Source organism: Oncorhynchus nerka, linkage group LG6, assembly GCF_034236695.1.
Source record: "Oncorhynchus nerka isolate Pitt River linkage group LG6, Oner_Uvic_2.0, whole genome shotgun sequence".
Classification (NCBI taxonomy): Eukaryota; Metazoa; Chordata; class Actinopteri; order Salmoniformes; family Salmonidae; genus Oncorhynchus; species Oncorhynchus nerka.
In genome coordinates this window covers 61,830,626-61,844,054 of record NC_088401.1, presented here as the reverse complement: position 1 = coordinate 61,844,054, position 13,429 = coordinate 61,830,626, and the positions used below count along the sequence as shown (strand labels likewise).

General features: G+C 40.0%; 2 protein-coding genes across 2 annotated transcripts; one reads left to right on the top strand and one right to left on the bottom strand.

Annotated features, from left to right (window-relative positions):
- The first annotated feature begins 2,848 nt into the window (after positions 1 to 2,848).
- aga (aspartylglucosaminidase) lies at positions 2,849 to 8,499 on the top strand. Its single transcript, XM_029662261.2, has 9 exons — positions 2,849 to 3,173; positions 3,825 to 3,978; positions 4,150 to 4,262; positions 4,475 to 4,587; positions 5,263 to 5,368; positions 5,475 to 5,550; positions 7,558 to 7,665; positions 8,015 to 8,148; positions 8,241 to 8,499. The coding sequence occupies exons 1-9, from the start codon at positions 3,074 to 3,076 to the stop codon at positions 8,339 to 8,341; spliced, it is 1,005 nt and encodes a 334-aa protein (XP_029518121.1). The 5' UTR covers positions 2,849 to 3,073; the 3' UTR covers positions 8,342 to 8,499.
- Positions 8,500 to 8,512: 13 nt separating this feature from the next.
- Positions 8,513 to 13,429, bottom strand: neil3 (nei-like DNA glycosylase 3). The gene is made up of 10 exons (XM_029662260.2): positions 13,188 to 13,429; positions 12,975 to 13,084; positions 12,692 to 12,826; positions 11,537 to 11,750; positions 11,192 to 11,266; positions 10,884 to 11,050; positions 10,318 to 10,487; positions 9,617 to 10,043; positions 9,078 to 9,258; positions 8,513 to 8,913 (listed from the first exon to the last, which is right to left on the bottom strand). The coding sequence occupies exons 1-10, from the start codon at positions 13,293 to 13,295 to the stop codon at positions 8,731 to 8,733; spliced, it is 1,770 nt and encodes a 589-aa protein (XP_029518120.1). The 5' UTR covers positions 13,296 to 13,429; the 3' UTR covers positions 8,513 to 8,730.

Sequence of the window (13,429 nt, the reverse complement as noted above, 5' to 3'; positions counted from 1 at the left end):
ACTCATAATAGAAAATGTTTCTCATGGATTTCTTTAAAAAAAGTGTCGGACAAAGTATGAGTCTAGCTAGCATTATCTTGGTGCTCCAGTTGAGCCATTTTAGAATACATTTTTTAAATATACATATTTAAGTTTACCTATCAGGTTTTTAGTGCATTTTTTTCACTGAGGCTATTGCATTACTGAACTAGATTGATATAAAAATGAATAAATAAGCTATTGGTTTGCTCTTCACAAGTGCTTCACTTTTTTAATGATAGTTAGGCCAACTTTTGGTAATACAGCAATGGACATTTGACTTATTGTAAATATTAACGTTCAAGCTAGGTAATGTGTCAAATACACATTGTTGACAAAGATACAAACAGATATACTTAATGTTTATACAGATCTAAGTGGATTGATTTAAAATCATCTAACTTTTTTCTCCAATTCTATATCTGAAATAAAGATAAAATGTTAGTTTTCATTGAAACGTGTGAAGAAAATACTTTTCATTCGTAAGTTGCAGAAATACAAGAAATTATTATCTGTACTTCATCCAAATCGGCAAAGAAATACAACAAAGAGACTGCCAAGTTGGCCACTGAACTCTGAATAAATCATTTTTGTAATTACCCCCGCAATTAGGATTTTATTGGCATTGTTTGACAGATAAAAATGTGGAAAAGTGCCTACCATCCTTATTATCGTCACGTCACCTTCACCAAATAGCAATATCATTTCTTGTGGGAATACTTCAATAATCAATGCTTTGTTTATTTGCATTTTAATTCCATTGAAGGCAGATCTGTTGTGCTCCACGCTTATTCCAATGCCAGCCGTTTAAAAGAACGTTTTTTTCTTCTTCTGGTCGGGCAGCTGCTATCGCTGTTTACCTAGCTGGCGTCTTACTCCATTTGCTTGCTTTGAAACACTGCTGGTCTTTTATCGGACCTTTAAAATCGCTACCCATGAATCTCTTCACTGCGCATGTGTTGCAAAGCCAGGTCTCTTGACAAATCTCTCTACCATCTGTTTCACATTCAATGATTTTGCTCCAAATGGAACCAACTGACTTTGTTGTTGCTTAGAGTTTTTTCTTAAAAAAAAAAGTTTATTCCGAGCTATATTTAATCATCTGAAGAGTGGCTAATCATGGAACTCTTCTTAGTCCCTATGGTCATGAGACAAATTGGGAGTATTTAACATGTTTTAAATAGAAACATTAACTATTTGCAAAGTTCCTTTCAAGAAAAAAAGTGCAGTTAAATGATCTCGCTCTCAAGTTTCTCATGACACGAGCTGAACCCGATCATGATTTTTCTTTTGCGCTATTATCACCTGTTATCTCACCTCCATTGTGATCCCATGGTCCTTTACAAAGTGCCTGCTGCAAAGGTATTTACATGTGAAGTTGTAAAAAAAAAAAAGTTACATGAAAAGCAGTGGTACACCACTACCACCACCTCGATAACTTGTGGCTTTTAGGGTCCATATCAAATTCATGAGTTGGTGATTTGCGCAACTTTTTTTTGCATTAGCCAACACTGTAAAGGCAGAGCAATAAAACACATCATTATTAGGCCTTGCAATTCAATTTGACAAGTTCAGTGTCTCAACCATAAACTGCTATAGTGTGCATACAGCTATACACTATTAATGGATTATTCAGGCCAATCAACTAATGGTTCAGTCAACAACTGATAAAAAAAGATGAATCAGTTGAACCATAAATGTTTAACCAATGCCTTTAACATGACCATTCAATAACGATTAGATCATTAGCTCCCTTCAAACCCCACAAGTAAAATGTATGTCACATAAGAAGTCAACAGTTGACTGACAAGAGGGCTAATTATCGCTTACTCGGGCTACAGCACACAACAAAGGAAAGGATCACTAACTCCTTGTATCGGATTCATTGGTATTAGTAATCAACGAATAGGGAAAATAAATCAATCACCCACTTGAATTGACCGACAGCCCAAATGATTTCACATGCTATAAGCATGCATAATATTTAATGTCTTCTTATGAGACTATAGACTCATACAGTATGTGCACGTGGTGTCCTTTCTCACTGTCTTTTATGCTGACATGCAACATTTATTCATAGGATTGAGCTGTGATGCTTATTCTACACAACTATAGTGACATTGTTTATTGAAAAGCTGTGGAGGACATCGTGAAAATTGCATCACAAAGGGCATGTGTGATTGACGAAGTTATATCCTATAAGGGCAATCCTTTTAGCCTCTGCTCTTTCATTTTGATCAATAACACAGAAAAAGTTATACTCTATATTTCTCTCTTCATTGTTCCCCAACAGACACCTTGTAACAATCATGGTATGTCATGCCATGTTTAAGGACTAACCAATGAATAAAATATCAGTGAAAATTGCATTTTCCAAATGAATAATGTAAAGGATGACACACTACTAAGGTTCACTTCTCAAGGTTAGACTTGATTGTTTTGTTACTTTCCCTGTGTAGCCTGTGCTTTTGTCTTCTTTTGTTTGAGATGAGAAGATCAAATTAAATCCACTGTTTTCAGTTCTAGCAAAACGTTGAATCCAATATCTCCCGCAACTAACATTAATCGTGAACCTATTTTAAATGGATGGAGTCAGTCCATTTCTATTTCACAGATTTATTGCTAGGCTACAGTTGTGAATGAGTTAACATGTGTGATCTGAATTTAGATAAGTGTTGGCATAATGAGCGCAGCAAACATGGTATTTTTTATTGTTCACTTTATCAAGTCCCATGCAATTGCAGAAAAGCAATGCAGAGCATGAAGCTGTATTTCAACATATGCATTGCACTGAAAAGATACACTGGCCCTTTAATGAAAAGCCTGCCCACTAGTCATGTGCCAAAACAAGGAAGTCGAAAAATTAATGTTCATTCTTAATGAAATTCTTCATGAAAGCTAGGTTTATTTTTAACCAACTAATTTCAAAACGCCTCGTATATTTTCGAAATACTGTGGACCGTTAAAAAAATCACTTGCAATTAACATGTTCCGGGAAAAAATTGCAGTTGAAACTGAAAGCTAACGTTATTTATTTTGCAAAACTTTTGTCAAAATGCATCTGTGTTTTATATTGATGTTTTTGTTGCCATTTGGCCACGCAACATTGCCTCTTGTTATAAACACATGGCAATTCGAGCATGCTACAGCGGCAGGTAACTTCATTCTGTCATTTTGTTCTTATTGTTGCAAATAAGTTATCAATTTTGATACAACTTTATCAAATGATACATTGTAAGAAAGACATTCATGAAGTTAGCTAGCTAGATCTGTCCTGCCAGCCCAAGAGATGAACGTGGCCCTCTAAAATATTTCGATTTTATTTTCTGAGTTGATGTGGACAATCCAAGCTGTCGAAATATCACCAGTTGGCATACTAATCCTTGGCAACTGGGGGGGATCATTGACCAAATGGTTCTTTGGCAGCCTAGGCCTATTCCTTTTTTATGGGCAATCCCTTGAGATGGTCATGTTATCTGGCAGGATTGGGACTGTACCGTCTGGCACTCTGATAATATGTGACCAAAATCATGTCTAAATACTGTGAAAAAGTTAAATATTGTGTGCTTCTAGGTTCTACCTCTGCTACATATTTTGTGTGTTGCGTGGGAACCAACATATTATTTTATGTACAAATGATGCTCTTGGGACCCATTCATGTTGAATTGGTGAATCAGGAGGCACATCCATTTATTTTTTATAAAGCATATTTTCATGTGCAGACTTATTCCTAGAATGTAGCAAGACTGCAATATTCTTACTAAGTCAAACACTCATCTCTCTGTCTGTGACTCTCTCTCTTAAAGCGTGGAGTGCTCTGCAGGCTGGGGGCTCTATGCTGGATGCCGTGGAGAAGGGCTGTGCCCTCTGCGAGGCTGACCAGTGTGATGGCAGTGTGGGGTTTGGAGGGAGCCCAGATGAGAGAGGAGAGACCACCCTGGATGCCATGATCATGAACGGGCAAGTCATACCCACTAACTAGTCAGTAGAGTAGGGCTTAGGGTTGTCTAAAACCAATTGATCCCATTTCAGTCAATACAATGTTTAATTAAGTTAGAGTGGGACATGGCATTTTTTGGAAATATTATTAATATTCTTCATTAAAGGTTTCCTGGTTTTGTGTGGATGCAGTAATACAATGGAGGTGGGCGCTGTAGGAGACCTACGCAGAATCAAGAATGCAATTGGGGTGGCCAGAGCCGTGATGGAACGCACCGACCACACACTACTGGTGGGCGAGTCAGGTATTGCAGGATTCAAAATAGGCTTTGCTAAGGGGACAGACACAGCAAAAACATGACTCCTTTTGCATGTAACTCATCACATATCTTTTAACGAACAGTAGCCTCCTACAGCTAACCATTCCATCATATACAGTTAGTAGTACATTGTATTGTTGTTTGCTGCTTTTGACCCTATATTGTTATTTTTAACCCCACTACCATGTTCAACACAGCATCAGTCTTTGCTGAGAACATGGGCTTCACTGCAGAAGACCTCACAACCAACAAATCTATCAGCATTTTCACACAGTGGTTGAAGGACAACTGCCAACCCAATTATCGCAAGGTGTGTGTTTTCTAATATAGCTTTGGTCTGTCATTATCTTGTATGGAAGATGCATGCAGGCTTCCATAATCATATTGATTTATACTGTACTGAAAAAATGTAAGGATATCACCATGCCAGGACAGCGGAGTAATCATATTGATTTATAAAGTAATCTGTACTGAAAAAAGTGGCTGTTCCACTGGATGTCTTAAGGTGATATCACCATGTTTGAAAAAATGTTTGAAAAAGTAATGAATTAAATGGACATCCATGTTATGAATAATGCATTAGGGGACGTATGAAAGAGACTATTGTTTATCCCAACATGCTGTTACCATTGGCACAACCAAAGCCCTGTAGACAATACAATGCTTATGCATATTGGGCTACCGGCTGCTTAAATTACTATTGAGCTGGGTAACCATAGCCAAAAGATTAAGGTGCTTAGGTAGTGTGCTGGTTGAAGTAGAAAATATCTTCATTAAATTGGAAGCCTTCTCTTTGCTTTACTGCAAGTCGCTCTGGATAAGAGCATCTGCTAAATGACAAAAAAAATGTAATAAAAACAATTCCTTTACAGAACTGTGGATATAATCACAAACAACCTAATGTGTTATTTGTCTATGGCTGCTGTGATAGAACAGTCTTAACCCAAATTGATGTTGACTAATCTTTCCCCTTTAATATCAACAGAACGTTTCCCCAGATCCTTCACAATACTGTGGACCATACAAACCTGGAGCCACACTGAGGCAAAAGAGAAAACGACAGATTGATATACATGCACATGACACTATTGGTATAGTTCATTAAATTAATGAATTGTTTTGTAGAGGTCGATAGTCAACTTTGATCTTCAGATCAGAATTGTACATTTAATATTGTGTACCTTTTCCTGACATTAGGGATGATTGTGATTGGTAAAGATGGCCAAGTTGCAGCAGGAACATCAACCAATGGAGCGAACCACAAGGTCCCGGGGTATGCATGTCTTGTTTAAAATTAAAGTGCCTTCAGAAAGTATTCAGACCCCTTGACTTTTGTAACGTTTACAGCCTTATTGTAAAATTGATTAAATTGTTTTTTTCCTTCATCTACTCACAATACCCCATAGTTACAAAGCAAAAACAGGTTTTAGAAATGTTTGCTAATTTATTAAAAATTAAACAACTTAAATATAACATTTACATAAGTATTCAGACCCTTTAAGCTATACTTTGTTGAAGCACTTTTGGCAGCGATTACAGTCTCGTCTTCTTGGGTATGATGCTACAAGCTTGGCACACCTGTATTTGGGGAGTTTCTCCCATTCTTCTCTGCAGATACTCTCAAGCTCTGTCAGGTTGGATGGAGAGTGTTGATGCACAGCTATTTTCAGGTCTCTCCAGAGATGTTCAAATCGGGTTCATGTCCGGGCTCTGGCTGGGCCACTCAAGGACATTCAGATACTTGTCCCGAAGCCACTCCTGCGTTGTCTTGGCTGTGTGCTTAGGGTCGTTGTCCTGTTGGAAGGTGAACCTTCAACCCAGTCTGAGGTCCTGAGCGCTCTGAAGCAGGTTTTCATCAAGGATCGCTCTGTACTTTGCTCCGTACATCTTTGTGTCAATCCTAACTAGTCTCCCAGACTGAAAAACATACCCACAGAATGTTGCTGCTGCCACCACCATGCTTCACCGTAGGGATGGTGCCAGGTTTCCTCCAGACGTGACACTTGGAATTTAGACCAAATAGTTCATTCTTGGTTTCATCAGACCAGAGAATCTTGTTTCTCATGGTCTGAGAGTCTTTAGGTGCCTTTAGGCAAACTTCAAGCAGCTTGTCATGTGCCTTTTACTGAAAAGTGGCCTCCGTCTGGCCACTACCATAAAGGCCTGATTGGTGGAGTGCTACAGAGATGGTTGTCCTTCTGGAAGGTTCTCCCATCTCCACAGAAGAACTCTAGAGCTCTGTCAGAGTGACCACCCCATTCTAGGTCACCTCCCTGACCAAGGCCTTCTCCCCCGATTGCTTAGTTTGACCAGGTGGCCAGCTCTAGGAAGAGTCTTGGTTCTTCCATTTATTTAAGAATCATGGAGGCCACTGTGTTCTTGGGGACCTTCAATGCTGCAGAAATGTTTTCGCACCCTTTCCGAGACCTGTGCCTCGACACAATCCTGTCTCGGAACGCTATGGACAATTCCTTCGACCACATGGTTTGGTTGTCAACTGTCAACTGTTGGACCTTATATCGACAGGTGTGTGCCTTTCCAAATCATGTCCAATCGTTTGAATTTACCACAGGTGGACTCCAATCAAGTTGTAGAAACATCTCAAGGATGATCAATGGAAACAGGATGCACCGGAGCTCAACTTCAAGACTCATAGCAAAGGGTCTGAATACTTATGTAAATAAGTTATTTGATATTTATTTTTAATACATTTGCAAAAATGTCTAACCTGTTTTCGCTTTGTGATTATGGGGTATTGTGTGTAAATTGCTGAGGATCATATATTTTTAATCAATTTTAGAATAAGGCTGTAACATAACAAATGTGGAAAAAGTCAAGGGGTCTGAATACTTTCCAAAGGCACTGGTACAGTACTAGTCAAAAGTTTGGACACACACACAACAAAAAAAAGCAGCCTCTCAGCTCGGTGGATTTTTTTTTTTTTTTAGAGAAAAAAAAAAAGTTTGGACACAACTCATTCAAGGATTTTTCTTTAATTTTAATATTTTATACATTGTAGAATAATAGTGAAGACATCAAAACTATGAAATAACACATATGGAATCATGTAGTAACCAAAAAAGCGTAAAATCTAAATATTTTATATTTGAGATTCTTCAAAGTAGCCACCCTTTGTCTTGGTGACAGCTTTGCACACTCTTGGCAGTCCACAATGTAGAAAAACCCTTGAATGAGTAGGTGTGTCCAAACTTAACTGGTACTGTATATAATGAATATTGACGATGAGTATACCTATACATCTCCTTGATTTGTCCTGTAGGCGTGTAGGGGACTCTCCCATCGCTGGAGCAGGGTCCTATGCCGACAGCACCGCAGGGGGTGCGGCAGCAACGGGAGATGGAGATGTCATGATGCGCTTCCTACCTAGGTATCCATCCAGGCTTCTAGCACAGAGATGTTCGGAAGGATGTAACGTTAAAGAACGTTCAGATAGAAACATATGGCGTAGACAAAATATGATCGTCATAGAAGTGTCAGCTCGTGTCATGTCAGCTCTATTCATTATATTTCTATCTGCAACGCTCAGAACGTTTTACATCACTGAATTACACCCCAGATAAGACTCACATTTCTGCTTTGTCTACATTTGGGTGTACTTTTTAGTCACAGCTGACATTTAATATTTTAAGGATTAGCAAACGGCTTATCATCGCTAAACGTGCTAGATGCCAAAACCAGATACTAATGAAATGTGTTTAATTTGTTTACAAATGCAGTTACCTGGCTGTTGAGCTAATGAAGACAGGAACAGATCCATCCACAGCTTGTAAGACATCCATCTCCAGGATCAAGATACATTACCCAGGGTTCTTTGGGGCTGTCATCTGTGCCAACACAACAGGCCACTATGGTGAGTTCTCTAGATTAACCCAGTTATGGTTACAATGGTCATAATAAATACTATGATAAATGTAATGCTGACCCATTGTTCTGTCTTCTAAGGGGCTGCATGCAACAAAGTTCCTGGCTTCTCCAAATTTCCTTTTGTGGTGTACAACTCAAAGACCAAATCTCCACTTTTACAATCAGTTGACTGTTTTTAAAACCATTCAATGTTCATTTGAGGTAATGTGTACCCTTGTGCCACTATCAATTATGACAATCAATACTTGTTGCCTTATGAGCCATGGATTTTAATCTAAACTGTTTGAATGTTTTCAGAAATAGTTCACATTTTATGAATAAACTCATAATACAAAAAGCTGTGCAGTTCATAACATTTCAAGTGATAGCCATGGTTTATATTGAAAGCGATCAATTATTTATTAAATGACAGTGATGGATTTTAATATTATAACAAGGGTGAAGCTTAAGAACTTAAGTGATACATTGATTAATTAAAACATTTTACACTAAAATGGATCAATAGCAGTACAAAAAGCAGTGATGTTCAAAACAGTTCTTGTCTTTGTATCTTGCCCCTTTCCTCTCATCAGCAACCAGGAAGGATGGAGATTCCAGGACCATTTTCTGCCCACTGGAAGAAATCACACTGCTTGCCCTTTGGAAAACTGCATACGTAAAAGTTGCGGCCGTTGTTTGGTCCTAGTTTGAGTACAGTCCTCATCAGGCAGCGTTTTGCATGGTTACAGAATGGAAAGTGTGTATCAGCCCACTAAGGACATAAGAGAGAATACAGTCATTTTGAGGCACCAGTTTTTCCTGGTCAGTCTAATAGTCTTCCATGCCTGTAAATCAGGATGTACTTGTTTATGTTTGAACAAACACATATCTACTTTTGCTAATGGACATGTAGACCAATTCCACCATAATTCTTACCTCAAAGAATTTGCACTGTGTCTCCCTGGGGAGCGAGCAGGTGTAGAACTGTCGTCCTTTGTTGTCCCCCTGCTTGGTGACCAATCGGAGCACACTGGGCCGTCCATGGGATACACAGCAAGGGTTGCTGGGAGGGGACTGGGTCTGTGTAGTCCCAGTTGGTGCATTGTTTTGAGGGGGACTGACAGGTGGAGAAAATTATTCTTGTTAGATAAATGGTATAACATTCACTGTCAAAGGATCAGCTGTTAATTTAAATTGAGTATGTTTAATTATCGCTACACTTGATAACATCTGAATTTAAACCATTCCACATGCATTAGTTGGCATACAACAGTTTCTGTGAACATTTTATTCAGCACACTGACCTACATTCTGGGCTCACTGAGCGGAGCAACACGTACAGTATGGTCACTAATCAACTATTCTGTAAAGTACAGAGAGCAGGAGGCTTTTCCATCCCAGTTACCCACACAAAAGTCAAACTACCTTGTTATAATATTTTACTTATGAATACGAAAGCACCACCATTCACTCACCTCAAATTATGGTGGGTTCCGTTTTGAGGTTTGTTACTGACAGAAAAGGGACTGTGATCAATTCTCATTTTCTTGTGCGGCTGACTGTAGGAGACCATTGTTGATTCCCCTTTGGAGAGCTCCCCGCTTTTGTCCTGCCAGCCACCAGAGGCATAATTTGGACTACTTATTTTTCCCTGGCAGACATTGTGTTTACTTAAACCTCTTGCTGTGGAATTTAACTGACTGTTGGTGGAGGATAGAGGAAGGGGAGAGTTGACGCGGCTCGCCTTTGGGCTGAGGTCGGTGAACATCAGGGTGGTGTTCCCGAATGCGGCCCTGCGGTTGACTTTCAGGCCCTCTTGTGGTTTGGAGAAGGCATTGCAGGGGTACTTGATCAGATCTCTGGTGAAGGGTGAACTCTCGGGGCTGGCATTGTCTTTGGGGACTGTGGAGGGGACGAGGACAGTGGGAAAACTGTTTATTTTATTCAACAACATCAATTAGATTCACATTCTATTCTGTTAGTTTAGAGCTGGATTTTTGGCCTGAAGGGTAGGGTAACTAAATTGAGATTCAACATTGAGAATGCTTTATTAGTCCAGGAGGAGGCTCATTCTGTGTCAAGAAACCTGCACACACACATAAAACCAGACCTAAATGTGATTAGAATTGGTTTGACACAACCACATTCGTCCATATAAGAGTAGTTGACTACTCACGCTCAGGCCTAGGGGTCAGGCAGGCATCACAGGCCTTGCTCATAGGCTGGTTGATCAGAGTGCAGAGTTGACAGGCCCACTCCTCTTCCTCCCTCTTGGCCACATGATCATTGCTCCCCATGCTGCCTTGGTAAGCCCAGCCAACTAACGTGTTCCTGGTTGGGAGCTTGCTAAAGAAGAGGAAGAATAAAGGAAGACAAGTTAAATGTGAGTCGCAAATACATTGAATTCTTGTCCACCAGTACTTTTTACATTCAGATTGTACTATATATGCAAAATTCACCTACAAGATGCATAATGGCTTAAAAAAAAATATGCAAGCTTCATTTAAAAAAAAATAAAAATAACATTTTTACCTGTTTACCCCTGTGAATCTTGGATTTCTCTCCAGCTGACCTGCTATCATGCAGCATGATTCAAGCAACGTTTGAGCCCACCTCGGGTGGCCAATGATCAGAACCAATGTTAAATTGTATGCCAGCACATGTGGGAAAATTTGGAGGTGTCGGGGTCCAAGGCTTTCATCCCAACTCATTTCTAGTTTAATTCAGATCCTGTCACTTTACCTCACGTTAACCTCACTTGGGTCCCCAGTCTGGCAGCGGTCGCAGAAGTACGTCATCCTTCCGTTGTCCCCGAGGCGACAGACGGTGACGGCCCCATTGCACTGACCACACTGAGGCCGTTTGTAGACCTTGTAGTGTTTGTTGAGAGGGGAGCCTGTCTTACGGCACTGAAAGAAACAGAAGTGAAACAAAAGGGACATGGCTGATGAATACACGGTCTTTACACTACTGTAAAGCATCTTTATTCAATTAAGAGGTCATTTAGCACATAGGATATTGCTTTCATTACATTGCTAATTGTAGTCTACCTTGTAAAATAGGAGGGTGAAATCTCGTGTCATTTTCACAAGATGGTGGAGCTGGGTATCCGTGAGTTGATTGACCTGAAAGATTTGGAAAATTGTGTCCACGCCATTGACTTGGTTCCATTCTAATTAGCATTTTAGCTAATCTTAACCATTTAGCAAATTATAGCAATGCAATACACTACTCAGTCACCACAGTGCTGAATAAACTCATCCAACATCACTTACTGAATGGATTCCATGTAGTTTGTAATGCATACTAAATAGCCTAGAGGCAATCCAAAACATGACTGGACCTTGCTCATTATGTATAGGTATCGAAAATTATGTTGTATCAGCTTTACCCACTTTAACAGAAGGGTGAAGACCGGAGTCAAACAGGGCTTCGTTCTTAATGATGTTTCCCACTCCTGGTAGGACGGCCTGGTCTAGGAGTACGTCACACAGCATCCTGCAGCTCTGCCTCCTCACAGTCTCCTCCGCGTGGGAGAAGCTGAATTTACAGGAGCAAACATCCAGACTCTCCATAGCTCTCACTCTCTGTTCACAGTCCTCCGTCAGTCTGCAACAGAGTTGTGGACTCAAGTCTGACTCGAGACTCGACTTGATATAAAATAACTTGAAACTTGACTTGGACCCTCAAGACTCGGGACTCGACTTTGACTTGAGGTTGATAATTTCAAATTAATCTGGCCAGGTTGAGGCACAGAGTCTACATGCAGCCAGAGAGTTGCAACACAGTTGCCCTTCAAAAAAAAAAACTACAACAAATTGGCTAGTAAACCGCACACACTGCACTTTGATTGGACCAGCAAACTGTCAATCGACACAGATCGGCGAGCTAGTGAACAGATTGCTGATTTGCTGTACAGTTATAGGATCGGGTACAGTGCAAACGTCAAATTGTCGGGACAAGATTGCCATAATAAATATGCAGCCCCCCAAAAATGTGTTGATCAAGAATATTAACCTTGCCCTCTACCTGTGTACATTCAGATAGGAGAGGTTAAGCCTGATATAGAGGCTATTTCTTTTGGGCTATTGCCCATGTATATTTGGTCAATCTACTTGTATATTTTGCATGATATGGTGCTCTCATCATTAGATCACCTAGACCTGTAAATAAATCAACACTCTTTCTGGTAGCCTCAATACATAGACAGATGCATAGATTTTTTTTTCTTGACATGAAAACTTGTGACTAAAGTTGCTGTTAGAATGCACAACTTGGATTTGACCCGATCTACTTGGGACTCAATTTGAGACTGATCTTTTGACTTGAGACCTGCTTGTAACTCAAATAATAGTGACTTGCCCCCCCTCCCCTCCCGTCTGCAATCGTGTGTGTGTGTGTGTGTAGAGAACACCATTTAATGTTAGAATGATTACAATCAAAGGCTGAATTGGAACTATAGGTTGATGCCAGGAGTGGAAGGGTAGTACCTTGATGCCTGCTGCAAGTGCAGGCTTTTGTTCCAGCCCAGTGTGAATTATCCCCCATACCTGATTTCCACAGTAGAGTCAAAGAAGGAGACTGTGTCATTGGTCAGGTGGATCTCCAGCACAGGGGGTGATCCCTTTCTGCTTTTGATGTCAGTGGGGTTGATTCGCATAGAGCCATCCATACCAAAGTGGACTCTGCCATTAGAAGAGAGATAATGACAAATGTAAACAGTTCAGAAATGCATTTTACATGGGTGGTATGTTAGACATTTTTAATACCCGAATTGAATCAGTTGATTCCTAACAATAAAATTACATCACCCCCATAATAGCAGCTAGCTACCTCAGAGCTCTTTGGCCAAAGTACATGAAGAGTTCCTTTCCAAGGGTCTCAACTCCTGTGTATTGACAGCCCATGAATATCTGGAAGGAGATCGTATTGGTGGCATTCCTCTGCAAAAAATAACGTTCGTTACAATCACCTAAAGTTGGCTAGCTACAACAGCAGAGATATAACTGGTAACGTTACTGTAACTAGCTAACAATAGTAACTTACTTGTGTGTTTGTCGTCAAGCTTCCCCTGAATTCTTTCACCTTCTGTCCTCTTTGGACCTTCGAGCAGATCTTTTCTCCATTCAATGTGCATCCTGGACCCTCAACCATTTTACCTTGGTATCTAAAGTTATTGTTGCAAACTATTTGATAAAAAAAACATACAACAAGAAGCTGTGCGTACTGAATTTTTACAAAACCAAAACATCCGGATTCCCGCCATATGATTTCATCTTCTTCATCTA

Excerpts from the sequence above, each read along its gene's own strand:
- aga (XM_029662261.2), top strand. The coding sequence starts at position 3,074 with ATGCATCTGTGTTTTATATTGATGTTTTTGTTGCCATTTGGCCACGCA. Across the intron at positions 4,263-4,474 it reads ACTACTGGTGGGCGAGTCAG|CATCAGTCTTTGCTGAGAAC; the intron begins GTATTGCAGGAT and ends TGTTCAACACAG. Across the intron at positions 4,588-5,262 it reads GCCAACCCAATTATCGCAAG|AACGTTTCCCCAGATCCTTC; the intron begins GTGTGTGTTTTC and ends TAATATCAACAG.
- neil3 (XM_029662260.2), bottom strand. The coding sequence starts at position 13,295 with ATGGTTGAGGGTCCAGGATGCACATTGAATGGAGAAAAGATCTGCTCG. Across the intron at positions 10,488-10,883 it reads CCAAGTGAGGTTAACGTGAG|CAAGCTCCCAACCAGGAACA; the intron begins GTAAAGTGACAG and ends CCTCTTCTTTAG. Across the intron at positions 8,914-9,077 it reads CACAGTGCAAATTCTTTGAG|TGGGCTGATACACACTTTCC; the intron begins GTAAGAATTATG and ends TTATGTCCTTAG.